Raw genomic sequence first — 19531 nt, 5'->3', positions numbered from 1 at the left:
GTCTCGCGGACTTTACGCAAAAGTTTACGAGCGATCCGGCGCGGTCGACTCGCTCCCAGGCGAGCTACAAGAATGTCAGACGCGCTTTACGACACCCGTATCGGGCATTCCATGAATAATAGTTGCGGTAAAAATGCCGCGAACGCCTCGCGGGCCCGGAATGTTCGCGTATTAAATCTCGCGCGGTTGCAGAGATTGCGGCTTCCGCTGCTCGAACGAAAATCGTTCGAGAGGAAGCCCCGATGACGGTTCCTCGGTATCTGACGTGCACGTTTAGCAAGGATTCCGGTCGTCTTATCGTCGTTGCGCATCCTTAACTCTGCACACTCGCGAGTATCATCGACTTCCGCTGACGTCACCTCTCCCCTTTCCCTGTTACGCCTCTTCCGGTGCAGCGGAAAGCGGAAAGCGAATCCACCAGCCGCGCCGCGCGACCACCGTCGAGACAATCGCCCGTTTTCTTCGGGAGGTCGTTTCTTTTCTTCCGGCGGCACAACTAGCTACTTGTTCGTCTGCCAACCGACGAGAGAACTCGACTCGAAACTCGCGAAGCGTGTCCAAATTAGCCTCTAGACGCGACGAGAAACATGTCTGGTCAAAGGTTCCCCCGTTATCGTTACGATAGAAGAATTTTATTAGACGCGCCTCGCGAGCTACGCAATCTGCGCTGAAATTTAGTTCACGGATGAAATCAATTTATGAATTTACGATGCACATGCCATCGATACGAACGTCCGTTACCGTGGATTCTTCGCGCATAGAGTTTCTTTTTAAGCGCAAAGTACAAGGTTCGATACGAGCTATAATAGCGGAATGGTCGAGCGGAGATACCGAGCGTCGCTCAACCGCTTCCGGAAACGTCGACGTCTCGCGATTCCGTATTTTTCCTCGAACGCTCGTTGCATTCGCGATCGCGTCAGTTGGCAGTTGCCGGGCCCCTCGTGTAAACTCGCATTAATAATATCACGCCCGAAGCAATTATACAATCTCGTTAGCATTCTTCTACACGTAGAACTTCTATCGCAATGAATGGATCCCTTTCATACACGAGCCACGCGCTTCTTACTGCCGCGACGATCCGCTCAAACGCGTGTAGCGACTATGTTAAGTGCTCGCTGCGTGTCACCGGCCGCGAGGAATGTTTAATACTTCTGCCCCTCGGTTCATTAATTTTTCGCCGCTGAAACGGAACCCAAGTGTTGCGAACCTCCGTCAGATTCCTATCCGCGGAACCGATATATCAATATTTCTCCGCCTGCATCACCTACATTTTTTTTATGAATCATACGTGCATATGTCATTGCGTATCTTTTTGCGCGTTACAACAGAGATACGCGTGCAGCGAATTCGCTAGCGAGGCGAGTCACTGCGCAGATAACCGCGGAACTGAATCAGGATGAATTTACATTCGGTTCGTATCGCGCGAAGAGTTTCCCCCGAGCTCGAATAAGACATTCAGCATCGAGGAAACGTAAGGGCGCAGGGAGGATTTAATAAGCGATCCGTGACCGTTATCAATCGCGATAAATCGTAAATGGACGCCGGAGCAGCGTCGACACGCGTCGCGCGGATACGCACGGGAGAATAATAAGCGATCGAAGTGATCGGAGGAGCCGAGAAAATCGCAATTTACGGGCATGAACGCGGATCTCGGTGTGATGCAACGCACAGACATCGCGCCGATCGACTGGGTACACTCGAGTGACTTATCGGCTATTATTACCCTCCTTGTCTTCGCTATGTATCACTGTCAGTCGTTAGCCTTTCATACGCCATTCAGACCTTTTTTCACGGTAAAAGGAGTACTTAATTATCATTCTCTATAAATACGCTAACGCACAATGTTCTTTCGATAATTTCATATAATGGGCTTTGTACGCGGCAACGGCCCGAGTCGGGACGCTAGAAATAGCGTTAAAAACGCTACCGATAAATATGCGCGAGTCGATAGTTTCCTCTTTGGATCGTTCGATCGAACGCGGCTCGGTTACTAAACCGTAGCAAAGATGAACCGCGTGTACTGCCCGTTTTTGCGACCATTATCGCGGCTATCGATCCTTTGTCGGCCTTCCAGAGACAAGATAGAGCCAGTGGAAGCCAATTCGGGTTCTAATCTATCAAGTTATGAAGCGGTATGCGTGACAAGAGTCGACATACTACATACTAAACACCATGAATGGACAGGAAGGCGTTCGAGTGAATGGAAGCCAAGAGTCGAGTTTCGCCTACGCGTTAACTGCTCGCATAGGCAGACAGGTCCTGCATACGCGTCGACGCGCGCAACACGCTCGGACTTTGTGTATGAATATGGATGCCTAGGGTTCGATCCGACTAACAGAATCTACGCGGCCCTTCCTGCTGTTTGCATTTGTCCCCCGTTGATCGTTACAGCAGATACACGCCGCTAATTATTTTGCAAAATAACCGAGATACGATCTTCCGATGGTAATCGGTTCGCCAGGACATTGTTTCTCGTTCCTCTTCGATGCTTAAAAATCGACGCGCAGACGGTGGACAGCTTCGAATACGCTCATGTGCGGCCATGCTAATTAGCGAAGCTAACCGCGACGAAACGATATCGCGCGTGTGTTAAGCGAGGACATCAGCGTTGTCGCTGAAAAAGAATTCGGCGAGATAAAAACGAGCTGCTCGCGATACACGCGGAGCATAATATTGATACAAGCTGATAACTTTTCGAGAGATCGCCCGAAGACGTTAAAAGATGGCACGTTATCTTTCGCGAGCAACCGAAGTTATCGAAAGAAACAATATGCAGGCATTTTTGCAGCGAAATATATAGAAATTTCGAAGTAATGCTGCAAATAATTCCACTATTTATACGTGTACGTCTATTCCCTTTGCTTAGTCCTTGTACAGAGCATTGTGGAACTATTAATAAGCATTAGAATAATATCTGCGATGGCTCGTGTACCTTCGACGGCGGAGAAAGGAGTCGAATCATAAAGAACGTCGAGGGTGCAACGACTTGGCGCGCTTTGTATCAGCATGGAGATAAACGTTGAGATTGTGGGAGAAAGGGGGACGGAAAAAAACGAACGAAATCAACGGCTGTAATCCAGGTATGCACTTGGGCTGTTTGCCAAGACGCTAGGAATGCAACGTGCATCCCGTGCCGGACTCGATCGCCGCGTATGACTACACGACTATGCACTCACCGAAATTGCGAATGCACAGAGAAACTTTGTTCCGCGGCGTCGTCGCCGCCCTCGTCGTGGAAACGGTAGCTTCGCGCGCGGAAACTTCTCTCAATGGGAAATGCTACTTCCGTTGCGAAAGCTGTAAGCATTCGAGAATGGCGAATAGGTGTCTCGCTAAAGGCAACCTACCGTGCATGTTCTAGCATGAAACACGAAATACAGAGACGATTAAAATCAACATATGTAAAGTTCTTCGCGACGAGGTTTCGATGTTAGATCTCGGTCGAAGGCGCGCAACATTTTTGAGCGTTATCCGTGCCAAGGTCGAGACCTCGATCTCGATGACCCGCTGCCGTTTTCACGTAATAAAGTATTCTCAAGGAAGATGCTTGTTCGGATGCCCGTTTTACGATGCAAGATATAACTTTTCGCTAAATCGGAGAAAGACGGATCCGCCATTTGCAAGTACGTCCGTGTACGGTACCTAAAGCTGCAAGGTCGTCTCCGTCGTGTCACGCGGCCGCCAGTTGTATTCAAATCGAACGACCGTCGAGATTGCTTCACGTCTCGCGATACAAAGTGCTTTCTCGACCACTGATTCTCCGCCGCGCGGAATTGCATTACTCCTTTTATGGCGGCCAGATGCTATCCTCCGATAGAATTACGACCTCCACAAATTTTCGTTACACCTGTTCTTCCCTCCCTCGAAAGGTGACGAAGCAAAGAAATCCACCGATTCGTTCCTGGCGAAAAACCCCTAGATTGTCTCGCGGTCGAGACGACGACTTTGTAAAAGCTTATGCGCAGCTACACGCTTTGTCCGCCGCGACAAAGCGCGTGAATTGCATAACCGAGCGCTCTTCTTACGGAGGAAAGTTTCCCGCGAGTATGTCAATGATGCCATTCATGCGAAAGGTCGATTACTCTTATGCACGACGTACATATTGCCCCCCGGATTGATAAACTTCTTCGGAGTGCACAACGAAACCGAGGGGAGCGTCGTTATCGATGCAAGCCTGACTCACGCGCCAAAAAAAGGTCCTCGACGACCAAGAGGCGAAACCTACACGCGGTTTCGTGGAAAATGATCAAGGTCAAGGGATTGTTTTAAACTATAACGGAAGAACGAGAATTTGCCTGTGCCCTCAGCGACTCGGGTTGCATACGAAGGGTTCACCCATTGTCAACCAAATATCCCTCTTTGCTAGCACTGGAATTGGGGGGATGACTCTGGGAACAATATCGGGGGACAAAGAGGCAAACATAAAGCGAGGGAGTAGAGTAATTCCCGAAGGAGAGCGGAGGTTTCTAGGCATCGGTCCTCGAACGATCGAAAATGTTACGAAACTCGCAAGCGCGATGGGATCGCAAGCATCACTGACGTCACGGGCTATGTTTAAACTCCTGCAGAGCGTACGTACACGCACGTTCTCGCGTGTAGCAGATCAGAAACGGATGCGGTGCGTGCACCAAGCCAGCGTGTTCCTGCCGGACGATGCACAATGTGCCATTGTCTCTTCCTCTTTCGCATTTGCCCGCCTTTCCCCGCACTAGTGCTTTCGTTTTACGTAGGTTCGAGCTGCTCCCGTCCGCAGGTAGGCGTGCGTGCATCCGTGTGGTGCGTGCACACGTGCACACGGATGCTGCGTGAAATTGCGGACGTTTGAGTCACCCGCCGCTTTTGCGCGTTCGCGTCGAAAACTGGAGCGGTGCCGAAGTTCACGGCGAGGTATCGCCTGTTCCAAGCTACGCGTTTGCTCTCGGAGGTGTTTAGAAAAGACGCGGACGCGAGCTCCTGCACCAAGGAAGCTTAACATCGAATGCAATTTAGCCGATAAAGAGCACATTAATGCGATTCCGCGGCAAAACCCATGACAAGCGACAGAGACATGCAACGAGTAGGGTGAGAGATGGGACTGCGTGTGCGTGAATCACCGTTCTTCCTGCCATTAATGGGATTTGGCCGGGCGCATATAATATTTCGGTCAATTTGGTCCCATGGTCGGATAATCGACTCCGCGTCGACGTACTCGTTGCTGAGTCTCGACGAGGGATCAAAGAAATCTCATTTTATCGCGCTACTAATCCTCTAAAACATTATCAACAGCATGTTCATTGCCGAGTGCTTTCTAAAACCCTTATAAATAATAGTTATCGCGAATATAGAAGGTATATAGAGAAAAGCAGATCAAAGAAATTGAAATTTCGTCTCGCACGAGCAAGCAACGCCGAGCGGAACGTTACCAGCGTCGAGTGTCGCAACGCTCGGCATCGATCACGATATTCGATTTGCGATCTCTGCTCCGGTAACGATAACAACTGACCACATAGGTTGATACAGGGTGACCAAACATTGGTGGTAGAAATAAAGCCGGGGAGATTCTACGTAATAAGGCGAGAGTATTAATATACGGACATTACTCTGTTTATCTTTCTTCGAAGTCATCGCGATTACTTACTTCGTCTTATTTCGAGCCATAGGATCTCCTTGACCCTATTTGTACCACCAATTTTGGGTCACTCTGTATATTTATAGCGCAGCATCGTTGCCGTGGAAGCACGGACAAAGATCCGTTCATGTGTACCCGCCAGGTCAAGCAAAGTCGATCGAGAGGAGTGCACGTGACTCCCTAGTCGTGTACATTTTTTCCCATCTACATATATAGATTCAAACGTAGTCGATCGCGAGCCGCGCCCAAGGAGTCCAAGAGCTTCAAAAAGCAGCACAGTGGTCTCATTCAAACGATTCGCCAGTCAATTATGCGCCCCATATTGCGAAACGTTCGCTCGGACTAACGAGAATCGCGCTCCTATTGGAGAGACGTACGCGTGCTCGTGTATGTGAAAACCTTTGTGATAAAAGGGCACGCTCTACCTCTGTTTTCCTGCATCTTGGCTCGGGGAGTTCAAGATTAATCCCGCAACGACCGTTCGTTTTAGTCTTTCGAGCTTTAATATTACGAACCACGAAACGGCAGAGATTAATATTATTTAATAAGACACGTTCGACGTAGAAGAATTCTCCCGAAGATAGAGTAACGGAGGGCACTAAAAGAAATTGTACGGTCCTGGGGCGAGTAAATACGTGCCACGACGGTATGCGACTCCCGCGGCTTCGATATGTTTGGTCGGGTATCGAATGTCGGTCGTAATACGTGCGATGGAGAACACATCAGTCATAATTGCACGGACTATGGTCGATCGAGAGTCGACTTATAGCGTCGAGAAGATCGATATAGAGTTTCGCGTGTTTCGCTCGAAGCGCACGGAAGACGAAGCGAGCGGAACGAGGCCTCTATTAAATCACCGTTTATTGCCGCGGTGGAAGCAGTTCGTTTACGTGAATAAATTTGAAATAGTGCGAGCGAACTACAGTTTCAAACAATGTTTCCGTCGATTACGACTGCGGTATTTCCAATAGTCTGTGCAACTGGGTTTGTTTAAACGACGGCTCCGAACGTGGCTGTCTTCCAAAAACCTAAAGCCGGTATCTAATTCTTGGAAGTCCGCGAAGCGTACCCAATTCTCTCAAACACCTGCATCTCCCGTTTGTCGCAGGTAGACCGTTCCAATTCGGTTCGAGTCGCGCTCACTCGAAATACAGTAGAACCTCCAGTAGAAAAACTTCTAGTTACAATTTCATTTGTTGCAATATCGCGGTTATTCGACTGGCCTCGCGCGCCAGATCAACTTTTCGTATCCGTGGCTTTGAAACAATTCGCAACCTACGCGCCCAAGTACTCCATTTTGCAAATTGCGCGCGCCGCGGCCTCGAGCCAATCAACGATCGCTCGAGCAGCTTTCCGTTCGCGCGTAATTACGATTTAAAACGAGCTGCGCTTCCGTCGTCGTTTTTAGCGCATTGTTCTCGTCGCTTGGAAATCGCCGTCACGACTTCGTAAACAACTCGGAGAAAGCTCGCCTTATACATATAGATCCACAAGGATGAGACGGGCGTGCGTAGTTTCGTCTAACATTTCGCGTCTTTCCTTCGACGATCGACGAGGCGGACCTCTTCTGGTCGAGTCACGACAACGACCGTATAACCGCGTCGGCAGATATCCGAAGGGAAGTGATGGATTACGAGTGGCTGCGTTACTTCTGTAAGCACCGCCAGGGAGGCTGGAGTAATTATGGAATGGATAAAAAAAGCTAGCCGAGAATGACGGTCGATTTGGAAGCTACGTTCACCAGTTCTTATTTTGTAAACACGCGTATTTAAGACTTGTCCTCGAACTTAATTGCATTGTACATTGTAATAGGCTTAACGTTGAACGCTTGCACGCGGCAAATGGCATTCGCGATGCTTCGTCAGTAATTACATAATACGTTCCATCGATCGAAAGACTCGATCACCGGAATCGTTGATCATCGAGCCCAATGCACGTGTTCTTGGAAGTTAACAAACACGGCAAACAAAAAACAGCTGCTCGTCAAGCTCGTGTTTCGTAAGAAAGTCAGAATTTGTCAAGAACCTTGGAATTCCTTTCGACCGAAGACACACAGTTTGAGAGAGTTTCAGCATCGAACGGACCAACAAAAAGTTGAGATAATGAGTCGGGACAACGGGTGCTCCGAAATTGTTCGTTATCTGGACCCTTGGACGTTACGGTAGTGCATTCCGATAAGTTTCGAGGCTAGCACAAAACGGAGCAGAACGATCCGATTGATCGTTACGCAGGGCGTGTTAATCGTAGGATCCAAAGTGGCAATTGACCCTGTCTTCTTCGAGCGAAGCGTCATGATTGGCTAACCGGACCGACAAGGGAAATTAGTTATAATTTTAACGTCAACCGTGCTCGCATGCCGCATATACATTGTCGTTTAAAACCGGCCAAGCTACGTGCTCCGATTGCATTCACCGATGCTTTTCCCGCTAATCTCCGCGAGATTACTCTACGAAGAACAACCTTCGCGATAGTTTAATAGCCGATAGGACTCCGTATCGTTGTCAACAATATTCTAAGATTTATTATCTTGCGCGTTCCGAGTACAGTAATATATCCGCTAAAATACACATACAGCGTGTTCAGCCACCCCTGGAAAAAATTTTAATGGGTGATTCTAGAGGCTCGAATAAGACAAAAATATTCTTGATTATCTCCCATTAAAATTTTTCCCAGAGGTGGCCGAACACCCTGTATACAGCTTACTAAACAAACGAAATGAATCAAACAGGCCTGTGCCAGCGCGTGTGGGAGTATCGTTAGATAGAAATAATCGACGGAAAAAAACTGTAGTTGATGGCAATTCTGATAGATGCTCTTATTCCGTCCCTGAATCCCGATGACTCTCATTCTAATAACAGATTACTAATTTGATTCGTGGAACGCCTGCGGAAACGTCGAATATAAATATGTATTCCGTGTCCACGATAGAAGTGACATCAGAGTTACGCGGTGGGAAGTTGGACGGGCCATTTTCTCAAACGTTAGGCTTCGCGAGTATCCTAACAGGGGTGCGGCTGTTTGGTCTCAACATCGTCCAAGTCGCACCCGTGGTTATCTATCGAGGAAATTTCCTTCAGCGATCTCTGTGTCGGAAGGGGGCGACCTTGAAGTAGGTCTTCGAGGTGTGTCCTGACGGACGAGGTCTTTGGAACGCCTAGGCAAGGCGAAAGTTCACCGAGACGGAACAGCTGGAAGGTAAAAATTTGGAAACGAAACTCTGCTCGTGAACTATTTCAAGCGCGGAATGTTCCACCCTGGATCGCGTGGGTATGAGTCCATTCTCGATCGTCACGAATTCGTTGAACCGTCTCGAAGCCTTATAAGGCTCGTCCTTCGTGCCGTTAAATCACAATAATGAAGTCACTCAGTCAAGGTTTCGTCGACGAGAAGAATTCTTCAACGAATGCATCGACTACTTGTTTCAAACGACCAATTCTTGGCTTTCGACACCTTTAGAATACCATTCCCAGTGCCTTTTTGAGAATACGTAACGAAATCGATAAAGATAAGCAGGAATAACTTGAGTTACGCCACGGTATCGCTGCTTGGCACCCATTCACTTCGATACCAGATGCCAAATAATATCGAACCGGTTATCTTATCCGAGGGAACACGGACCATGGGCAGTTCCAAAGTTATTTCTTTTTTAGATACTTCTAACCCTTTTCGGTGTGATAAACCTTGACCTCCGGTTATTTCAAAGACACCCTTTCGGTAACCCCGATAAAGTCAACGTAAGCTTTTCCCCCATTGTCTCCAGAGTTTGTATACTAATTTCTCAAGTCGTGCAAAACGCATACGATATGTTCTTTTCGCTAACGTTTCAACTACACGCGTCCTTGCTCTCGTCAATTGCCACGAACGTTTACGACGCGACCGACGATTCGGGAAAAGCGTCGATGCAATTTCAGTCAGCATTCCGAAAGACGGCAAATACTCGTGAATCAACAGCTGTCCGGTGAGTCAGTGCTGGCTCAACTTTTTTGTGTTCCTGTCGTTGGAACGTCGCCAACTGGCTGGCGGGCAAACTCAGTCGAAAATCGTATCACGGGTAGACGCGGCTCACAACCATCGACCGTACTATTGAACTTGCAAAACTTCCATCGCGATTTACAGCCTTATAACAGTCGGCACGGATGCACGTTCGACTACATTATTCAGCGAGTTTGCCGAAGAGGACGAATCGCGGACGGAAGGAGAATCTACGAAGCAAAAGGACGGAACTTGGTCCTTAGCTTTGAATTATTTTCCACTCGGTCGTTTAAAATCTTCCTCCCGGTCTTCTTAAAAGGATAAGAGACGCAAACCCGTACCGGCGTTCTCATTTACGAGTCAAGGGTGGTTCGTGACAGGACGTGTAAAACGGAAGCACCGAAACGCGCTTGTCGCGGGAAATTGTTTTACATTAACCGCAATTATCCGTTTCGAGCGGCGTCCGTTCGAGAGTCGTCTCCGTTCCTCGTCTAATTAGTCGTCGACGACGCAGCAGCCGCATCCTTCGTTCTCAATTTATTTAAAAGGACTCTTCTCTCTCTAGCGCGCGGATGATTCACCCCGCCAATTACAAAACCCGTCGAGCACGTTCGCCGGACTGTGAAATGCTAAAAACTGACTGCTCGCGCTCGCGCACCCCGGGGAATTATTCATATCTGAGAGAAACGCGTGGATCTCGGTTCGTAAGGGCCTGGTGAGGCCTCGTGTAACTTAAAACTGGGCGTAAAGCGAGTGTACGGCAGTCGACCGTGACTCACCGAATCCAGGAAAAAGGATAACCGAAAGAAACGCACGCCAAGATGGAAACTACCGCAAACGAGCCACGATAAATCGTCGCGCGGCGTACGCGTTACTTCGAATCACTTTCTTCGACAGCGTCTATTTGTAAAAGCAACATGGAAATTTATATTAGCCCTCCGCGCTCGAGAGGCGTCTCTCGGTCGCAGCATCTCGAGTGGCGTCGTTCCTAAGCTCTTTACGCATTCGTCGAGCGTAAAATAATATACTTTGAGTCAGGGTCACGCTTTTGTAGGCTCGAGCTCGACCGAAACAACGGCTAACTTTCATTAGTAGCCATTCGAGAATGGATGGAAAGATTTACAGATGGAGATTTCGACTAGGAAGATGAAAAACTCGCGCGACTTCTGCTCCACTGTCAACCAGGTGGAACAAGTTGTACAAATTGTCCGTAAACGCTTCTCAATTAGCGCGACCGATGATTATCGGCAACGGGAGGGACTTATTGCTGGCAGGTATCGTGTACTGAGGCTTGTAACTTATTAGCACACCTACTTAACGATTGGAAGATGATCGATAATGTTCGGAGGCAATTATCATTCTCTTCCTGCGACCACTGGATAATCGTACACGTTCGCGACAACATCGAGGCTAAATCGAAGGGCTATCGCGTCGGGAACCTAGATGCAGTCGAAGATACTCTCGCGAGAACGCGTTTACGATATCCGTACGATCTCGATACGCATTTAAATTGGGAATTAGTCGCTCCGGAGGCGCATGATTTCACCGGTGCAACCTATAATTCCGCGTGGAACGAGAGTGGTGGCTAATCTTCTTAAGTTCCTTCTAAGAAAGGACTAGATTTTGCCCCGGGAGTATCGCCACGAATCCCATATCCTGGGCAAATAGGATTATCGTGACCCCCTGAGCTTCGACGAATCCTTCGCGCTCCCTTAAGGGGACTCTACGCGACGAGACTTGCCGCGCGGAATCGGTTCTCCACGAGTCGTGCAAAATTATTCCAAACGATCTCGAACCCATCGCTTGTCGCGAGACATGCCTCGAGGCAAGTCTCGTCGCGGAGATCAAAGCGATACCTTGGACGCTGTTAGGAGATACTGCAAGTCGAACAAGCGAGAACGATAAGCTGCGAGGGTTATTTTTGCGAGGACACGTTTCAGAGACGCGGATACAGCACACAGTAGTGACCCAATAGATTAAACTTTGCTCGGGGACGTGCCGCGGTTAAGAAATATCTCAGCAACGCGACTGGTGAAACTCGGTGACTACAGATACGATAGTGAAATGGAAGAAAAGTGCAGTGCCAGATGGTCGAGTTAGACGTTACGTCTCGTTGATTTCAATTTTACTGTATCTCTTATGGATCGAAACTTGTGTTTGCACGTAGCTACGCGTGGATTACTATCGTAATCCTCGCAAGTACGCGCGATAATATCTTATCGGGGAGACGTCGTAGAAAATATGCAGGGTATCCATATCCTTTATTGCCATCGTCGGATATGTCTATCTGAAAACAAATATATTAGATAATACGTAGATATCGTATCACCGCTCTCAAAAAAATATGAAAATTGCTCCGAAGTTGGAATATCAAACATTGGCGAAGAATTGTTGGAAATCGCTGGTTTAACAAGCGCGGATTGTGTTAATTTCCTTTGGAAAACATTCCGTTGGGCATGAGAAGAACGATATGGTTCGAGAATAATTTGGGAGTAAATGGATTGGACGAAGGGTCCTGTGTCGTTTCGTTGGGGAGGGTCGGTCGAAAGAAATGTCTATTTTAAGCGAGCCCTGGCGTTAGAAAATGAAGCACCGGCACATCGAAGGACTAATTAACATTCTATACGCGATGATTTCGACACTGGCGTAACCGCTGATTGTACGGTATTCAGGATACTGGGATAACGAGGCGGTAACCTGGTTCCAGATACACGTATAAGATAGCGGTGTAGGATGATCGATCAAGAGTGATATACGGCAATAATCGTCGGCGTCGTGTTAACGGCACGAAGGTGGCTGGTCGATCGTGCGAAGGAAGGCTTTCCAAGGTAAAAGAACCTCGCACGCCTCGTCCGAGTACCGTAACGCCGACCTTGCCTCCAAATGGCGAAACGGTCCCCGGGTGCACTACAATAAGTGCCTTCGATTCTTCTGCACCTGGTAACCGCGAGCGAGAAGAGAGAAATGACCGGTATCGAGGACGAGGCCGCGAGCACCAGAGAATTCGGCCAAGGAACAGCCTCAACGAAACTCGTCCGATCGTAATATCATCCAAACGTTTCGTCCTTTCATCCGCGTAGTCGAAGTCGACACGATGAGAACAGAAATCAGCGCGTACCGATTAAAGAGGATTGCGCAACGTTTCGGTAACGAGCAGAGAAGAATTCCAACCGGAGTCGTGTGCAAACTTCAACCTCTGATCTTTGCGAGAAGGTGATCGGTTCGCGCGAACGTTAAATTTAATTGGAGGTTCTGCGGTTCAGGATGGCGTGCATTTTCTCCGACAGGGGACAGACGCAATTTCGTAACAAAGCCGTGCTCCGAACGCTGATCCGTGCTAGGTAGCCGGAATATAAAATTACGAAGCGTAATCCGAGCTCGTACACGTAAGCCGAGCAGATAATTCGAGTTAAGTGGCTCTCTCTCTCTCTCTCTCGCTCTTTCTCGTGTAAAGTCACCGTTCACGGAGACTTTACGCCTCCGTGGAAGACGCGATCGTCGATCGGATAGAAGGTAAAAATCCGCGGGCGAGACGGTGTCCATGCGTGCCCACGCGAGCACTCGTCATTGCTCGCGGTCTTGCTCTCGCCTCTCGGATCTCCTGGCGTTTTTCTTCCTCCTACCTTGTCGTCCAGACTCCTACAGAACGATACGTGTTGCAACCGACTATAAACATCGGCACCTGCGGGCCTGTCACCTTTCTTCTAGTCGTGTCGGCGATTTTCTACGCTCGTAAGCTACGCACTAGGTTGGGTAAAAATCTCAGGAACCGCCTGACAATTAATGTTACAGACTCGACCAAATGGAAAAGACCCAAGAGAAAACGTCCTTATATGTATGCAAGAGAGCTGTGAGTCAAGATTGGATCGTTCGAGTACCCTTTCTCGATCATACGGAGAACGTTGAGAGGGTTAGTGATTCTGGAGCTTTGTCCCTTGGTTTGGGGGTAGATTAATTAATCTGAGAGGAGTTATGTCGTAGGAATAAAAATTCGTTAATTAAGAGTGCATTTTCGGTATCGCGGAGACGATCGACTTCCTACCGCGAGAACGCTGTAGGGTCTCCATCGATTTCGTAGAAGCAACGCAAGAAGAATGTAGTCTTGTCATCGAGTTACTGATGTACGGTACTTGGGAGTCTTAGACTTCTTTCGCGCTCTAGCTCTGCCCGCGTACACGCACCTGTTCGGCCGACGAACGTTAATTATGCGAGCAAAGAGCCACGTGCTTTTCTTCACCTTATATTTCGCGCCTGGGTTAGATTTCAAACGCGTTAGAAGAACATGCGGCGACGGAATATAAATTTCAACGTTTATGTTTACGTTTCTTCGGAAGTTTGCTGACGTACAGTGTGATGGCTAGTGTCACAAGTCGAAGTATCGACGCTGAACACGACTTTGGAAAACAATTCGAGTAGTTGGGAGTTCATTTTAGGCGATCACGATGACCAGAGGCAGGAAAAATTACACCAAAAGAATATGCATAGGTAAGAGGACTGGTACTAGGGACACCCGGTATATTTACGTAGGGTTTTACCACCGGTTACGAGACGACCGTGTTCGAAGGCGGTGAACGTGCACCTGTACGACTACGGTAACCTGTCAAGCTGGAAGGGCAAGAAAGGGCCTACGCAACAAAAGCTCTTGCTCTGTTCGAGACTTCTCTTTACCTGCTCCCTGTCCACCGAATCTCGATTTCGGCACCAGAGTGCACGCGATCGACCAATTCAAGCACAAACTCTGGCCGTTTCGTGAGCAAGCAAGATCGGCGTAGATCATCGAACACGCCAAGATATACGAAGAAGAATAACGTCCCAATAGGAACACTATTTTCGCCAATTTATAGTATTTAATCGCCATTTCAAAAACCGCCCTGGGTATCTTTGGCTGGCCAGTTATTGGTACATTTACCTTATATCGACGCCAGCGTGAAATTATCATTATTACACACAGAAGAGGCATATCTTTCAGATACGAGTTATCTCGTTGTTCGCGCGAGTAACGAGTAAACACCATGGTTGGAATCCGCTTTCACCGGAAGTAGTCTTTTGCCACGTTCGTTCCGGGGTAGCAGTTCTTTCGTGGTCGAACCGTCTCCGGAAATCTTTTCGAAAAACAATAGGTACCGGAAACTGCGCACGTTTTATCGCGATTCTCGTTCCGCGAAGAACGTAGATTTCTTACGCGCGAGAAAAGCGTGGAAAGGGGTTTCACCGGTCTCGAAAGAAAATTTCACGGGATCGTAGTTCCCCGCGATTTATGGTCGACGTAAAAAGAGGATGCGTAACTTAGTTAGAGAGCAAGGGACGAGATTTAACGAAGGGATAAAAGATCGGACGGCGGCGGAGCATCGGAGGGCCCTTTTAGGATCGGAGCACGGTCGGCACGACCAGCCAGAGAAAGCCAGAGCTCGAAAAATCGTACGAAGGAAACGCCAAGTTAAAATAAGCCCTCGTACCGGTCTCTCTCGCGCCAACGAGAGACGAAACTGTCGTCTTCGTGAGATAGCGCCGAAAATACGCTGATGCCTGATAGAAGGCAGACCGGTGCGCGTTAAGAATTTATACGACCGACGTTAGCTCGTACAAACAAGCTGCAAACGGATGAAAAAAGGGAAACCGATATCCGTTGTAGGTGTGAATCACCGCGGTACATAGAAGACGCCTTGAAAATAAACCGATGGACGCGGTCTATTTTGGACACGCTTAAAAGGTGCATCTCCACTTTAGAAAATTCTCTACGCAACCGTCGACGAAACCAGTCGGTCAACTTTGCCCCGGTGTATCGCTTGTGACCGGAAATAAACTGTCAGCAATAATCAGCCGGTTATCATCGAGGTCGGGTCGACCACTGAATTTCACGGACAATTTGCACAATAATTGCTCGATATCTTTTTAGGGCAGCTGCAACGAGGCTACGTCGTGACCTGCGATATCCTCGGGTCTATTCGACCGTACGTACAAGTACATACGTGGGCTACCGACCGCTCAATTGATCGAAATTGGCTAATTCGTCGGAGCTGAAACTATCTTGCTCTTAACGTGGCTAATTAGCCGGTGTATTGACCGCGCACAGGGGCGTTTAGAAAAGTAACTTTCGAGTTACAGTTGTGACAAAATTAACCAGAGATGGTCCAAGGGACGGGGGAATTTATTCACAGAACCAGTTGCGTTCTCCAGTGGCAATTCGCGAGCGGAATCAGACACCGGCGCGGTTACGCTTATCTACGACCAAAGTAGCAAGTACGGTGTTCGTTTTACGTGCGGCGAGCCATAGGAAATCGGCTGCCGGTCTCACGTGTCCCCCCCGTCACCCCGCGAGCCTGTGGGAGCTCCCTTTAGCATATAAAGGAGTCGCTGGCCGCATCTCCGTGCGTCCGTCGTCATAGCGAAACTAGTTCGCCCGTCCAGTTTTTCCACTCCCGGTGCACGCTTCAGTCGTGCATTCGTCGCTGGTGGGAGACGACATATCCTGAACAGTCGCGTTCCTACCAGCGACACGCTAATAATCCCGCAACTTGTTGCTTGCTTCGTCGCACCGAACCCCATCGATCGACTCGCAAGCTGTTTTACTTGCTATTTTTTAAAGCCCGAACCCGCGATTCGCGGTACACCCGCTTCGAATCTGACACGGTGAAATACACTCGGAGATATCACGTGACAATTTCGCGCGCGAAGGATAGAACGAACCGAGGAAGCGCGCGAAAAAAAAAAGGAGAGAAGGTAAAATATGCAAGGCAGAAACATTCAGAAGACTCACCAAGTCCCTCGACCAGGCGTAGCATCACACCGCCGATGTGCAAATCTCCTTTTACTCGTAAACTCCTCTCCATTTGAAGATCGGTCACGTAGACACGCAGCACCCAGCTGCCGTCCACCTCGTGACCGTCGGAATACATGTTTCCCGATCAAGCGACCGAAAGAAAAATAAAAAAAAAAAAAAAAAAAAAAAAAAAGAAGAGGAAACGCGGTTGTTGCGCTGCGTATGCACCTTCCAGGTCCCAGACACTTAAGCTTGAAGAAGAAATGTTCCGTTCTAGTAGAGGCGTTCGGATACTCGAAATTCGAGTCGAGACTCGGTTCGAATATTCGAGTATCTGAACACCTCTGGTTCTAGGGCGCGGAAATCATGATTCCACGGCACACGACACCGCGGAGAACACACTTTCAATATTAATCGGCGCTCACGATAAAAAAACGAACCGTATCGCGTATCGGTATCACTTGGGATTTATCGCGACCGATCGTCGAATGGTTTCGAACATAACTTACAGCGCACTTGCGATACACTGGCTGACTCGACCGGGACTCGCACGATTTCGTGTTCCGAATACTATGTAGAGGCGCTTCGGTCGGCTACCGGAGACCTTAGCTGGTTCCTCGGCTGGTGACGGCCGTGCACTCTCGGGCAGACTGGGTAGATCGAGCGTAGCCATCGAGTTCTCGCTCGGATTTGCCCCTCCACTACTCACACTGATGCGCGCACCACGTGTCCGTGAGACTAACGCCACGAAGAGCTTCGGGAAGTCGACGAAGAAGGTGTATGCGAATCTTCTATTCTTGCTCTTGAAACAGCTGAAATCCGACTGCATCAACAGGCATACGATTTCGAATTTCGACTGTCCAGACATTTTTACTTTCCAACCTACGGATGTATAAAGAGGGTATTAGAATGACGAAATATACGTTTCAAGACCTCCTGACCAAAGCGGTCTCACTATTTATTTAGATATTTAGAAATTAAAAAGGAGTATTTATCGAAATGAAAAGTCACTCTTAGCCAGTACCATGCTCGCTGCAACAGCCTTCAATAACAACGCTATATAGAGATCAGTGCTTCGAAGTCTAACACTCCCCTCCACGATCCGCTGCACTCAACCCGTCACACAACTCGATTTCCTTTCCCTCCGCGTCTGCCGATGCTACTCGTACTCAATCTTGGACACATTTTATTCGAAACTATAATCAAAAATGACGCACATATTAGGCCTTCGTTACGATAATTTTCGTTGAAACTATACTTATTATTGACTTGTTACACGTCACCGTATCGTGGCTTTTTCATTTTAAATATATTATTTGAGAGACGTACGGTAGGTCACGAAATTATTAATACAAATAATTTACAACTTAACGTTTTTTTCTTATTTTCGTTATATATTAAATTATGTACAATGAAAGATACTCCTTGATATACAAAATTAAAATAATAGTTTATTTTTTGTATTTCCGACTATAGGATCGTGTCGACATCTAGAGGTAGAGGCTTGAAACTATTCTTCCAGAAACATTTTGCCGTAAATGGTAATACCGATCTTTAGCAAGGGTTTCTTCCTTATTGACCATGACACTTCCAACGTTATCGATTCACACTAGAATTTGAATTTAGCACCCCTCGCGATTGGAATTAAGTTGTGAATTCTATTTCATAAATGAGTGAAGGAATCGAAATATTAATATAATTTTTAAAAAGGAAACCAACTAAAATTCACATGAAGCATTGACAGAGAATCTGTGAAATATTCTTATACGAGCAAATAAAAACGTAAGATTGAGTTTTTCATTCATTTTGTGATTCTATAACGATAGTAAGCCTGATGTAAGGTTATAACCGGTTAAATTATATTCATTTTATACTGGTTGCGTGTATTTCTCTTCTTTACCAAGGTCGGACTTGTACAAATATATTGGTGAAATTTGGTGCAATGATTGTCCACCTTAGAAACTTTGTTTTACCGTTCTACAAATTGGATAAACTTGGAAAAATTCAAAAACAGTTCGTTAGATACGATTCTTTGCAACCGTCGGCTAAAGTGTTAGAGCATCTAAAAACTAGGAATTTATTGCGAGTTAGAGGGAGAGAAGCTTCAGATTTCCTTCAAGGATTGATTACAAATGATATGAAGCACTTTGAAGAAGGAGCAGCCAATTTGTATGCGCTTTTTCTAAATATTAGGGGCAGAGTGTTGTACGATGTCATCGTGTATAAAAATCAGAAAGACGACGCGTATTATATTGAATGTGATTCGCGTGCTGTAGATTCGTTGCAAAAACATTTAAAAATGTATCGTGTTAGAAGAAAGGTAGATATAGATAATCTAGGAGATAGCATTAATGTTTGGGCATTATTCGATATTACTCAATATTCAAGTAATACAGATGTTGATAATAATAGACAAAAGCTTGAAGGTTTAATATTCCCATGTGGTACTCTCAATAATAAATCAAGTAAAATGATAGACAATATAATGATATACGAAGATCCTAGACTTCCAAATTTAGGCATTAGAATCTTAGCAGAATCAAACATTGAAAAAAATGAAATACAAAAGCATTTGAATTCTGATATGCTCAATTCTAATGATACATTGAATTATAAAGCATTCCTTTACAAACTTGGAATACCTGAAGGTATTGAGGATTTGCCACCAGGGAAGCCCTTGCCTTTAGAAGTTAATTGTGATTATTTACATGGAGTTAGTTTTCATAAGGGTTGTTATATCGGTCAAGAACTTACAGCACGTACTTATCACACTGGTGTTGTAAGAAAACGTTTAATGCCATTATTATTCGAAGAGCTTCCTTCCAAATCTTTTTCATACGATGAAAAAATTATCGACGAGTGCGGTAATATAATAGGTAAATTTAGAGGAAATGAAAAAGAATATGGATTGGCTTTAATGCGAATCACTGAAACCCTCAAAGCTAAATCTCTTACTATATCTGATAATAAAATAATCGTATCAAAGCCTCTATGGTGGCCACAAGAATTGCAACAACAAAGTGCTTCTGCTGATAAGAAATAATGTATATAAACGAGACGGTTTTAGTTTATATAGAGTTCTGTTTTTAAACAGAAAATTGTAATATGTAATTGTAAAATAAATTTGTTATTCGAAGAAATTACAGAGTATTTCCTGTCCTTGTTAATTTGTAGGATGGAACCTATTGCTA

General features: G+C 46.8%; 2 protein-coding genes across 5 annotated transcripts in view; one reads left to right on the top strand and one right to left on the bottom strand.

The window, feature by feature from the left end:
* LOC143350444 (unc-112-related protein) overlaps positions 1-17147 on the bottom strand; it is a 35046-nt gene extending 17899 nt beyond the window's left edge. The window contains exons 1-2 of one of the 4 annotated variants that reach the window (XM_076782613.1): positions 16850-17147; positions 16338-16591 (exon numbers count right to left, since the gene is read on the bottom strand). In XM_076782613.1, coding sequence (XP_076638728.1) covers positions 16338-16476 — 139 coding nt within the window. In that variant the 5' untranslated portion in view covers positions 16477-16591; positions 16850-17147. Of the gene's footprint in view, positions 1-16337; positions 16592-16682 lie in introns of all 4 variants that reach the window. The other 3 variants (XM_076782615.1, XM_076782614.1, XM_076782616.1) reach the window with 3 other exon arrangements.
* An 837-nt stretch (positions 17148-17984) lies between these two features.
* On the top strand, positions 17985-19480 carry LOC143350448 (iron-sulfur cluster assembly factor IBA57, mitochondrial). The gene is made up of 2 exons (XM_076782620.1): positions 17985-18122; positions 18245-19480. Exon 2 carries the CDS (start codon positions 18283-18285, stop codon positions 19381-19383), a length of 1101 nt encoding a protein of 366 aa, XP_076638735.1. The 5' UTR covers positions 17985-18122; positions 18245-18282; the 3' UTR covers positions 19384-19480.
* The last annotated feature ends 51 nt before the right edge of the window (positions 19481-19531 follow it).

The sequence above is a fragment of the Colletes latitarsis genome, chromosome 14 (genome assembly GCF_051014445.1).
Source record: "Colletes latitarsis isolate SP2378_abdomen chromosome 14, iyColLati1, whole genome shotgun sequence".
Classification (NCBI taxonomy): domain Eukaryota; kingdom Metazoa; phylum Arthropoda; class Insecta; order Hymenoptera; family Colletidae; genus Colletes; species Colletes latitarsis.
The sequence above is the reverse complement of the archived record's forward strand: the minus strand, read 5'-3'. Positions and strand labels throughout refer to the sequence as shown.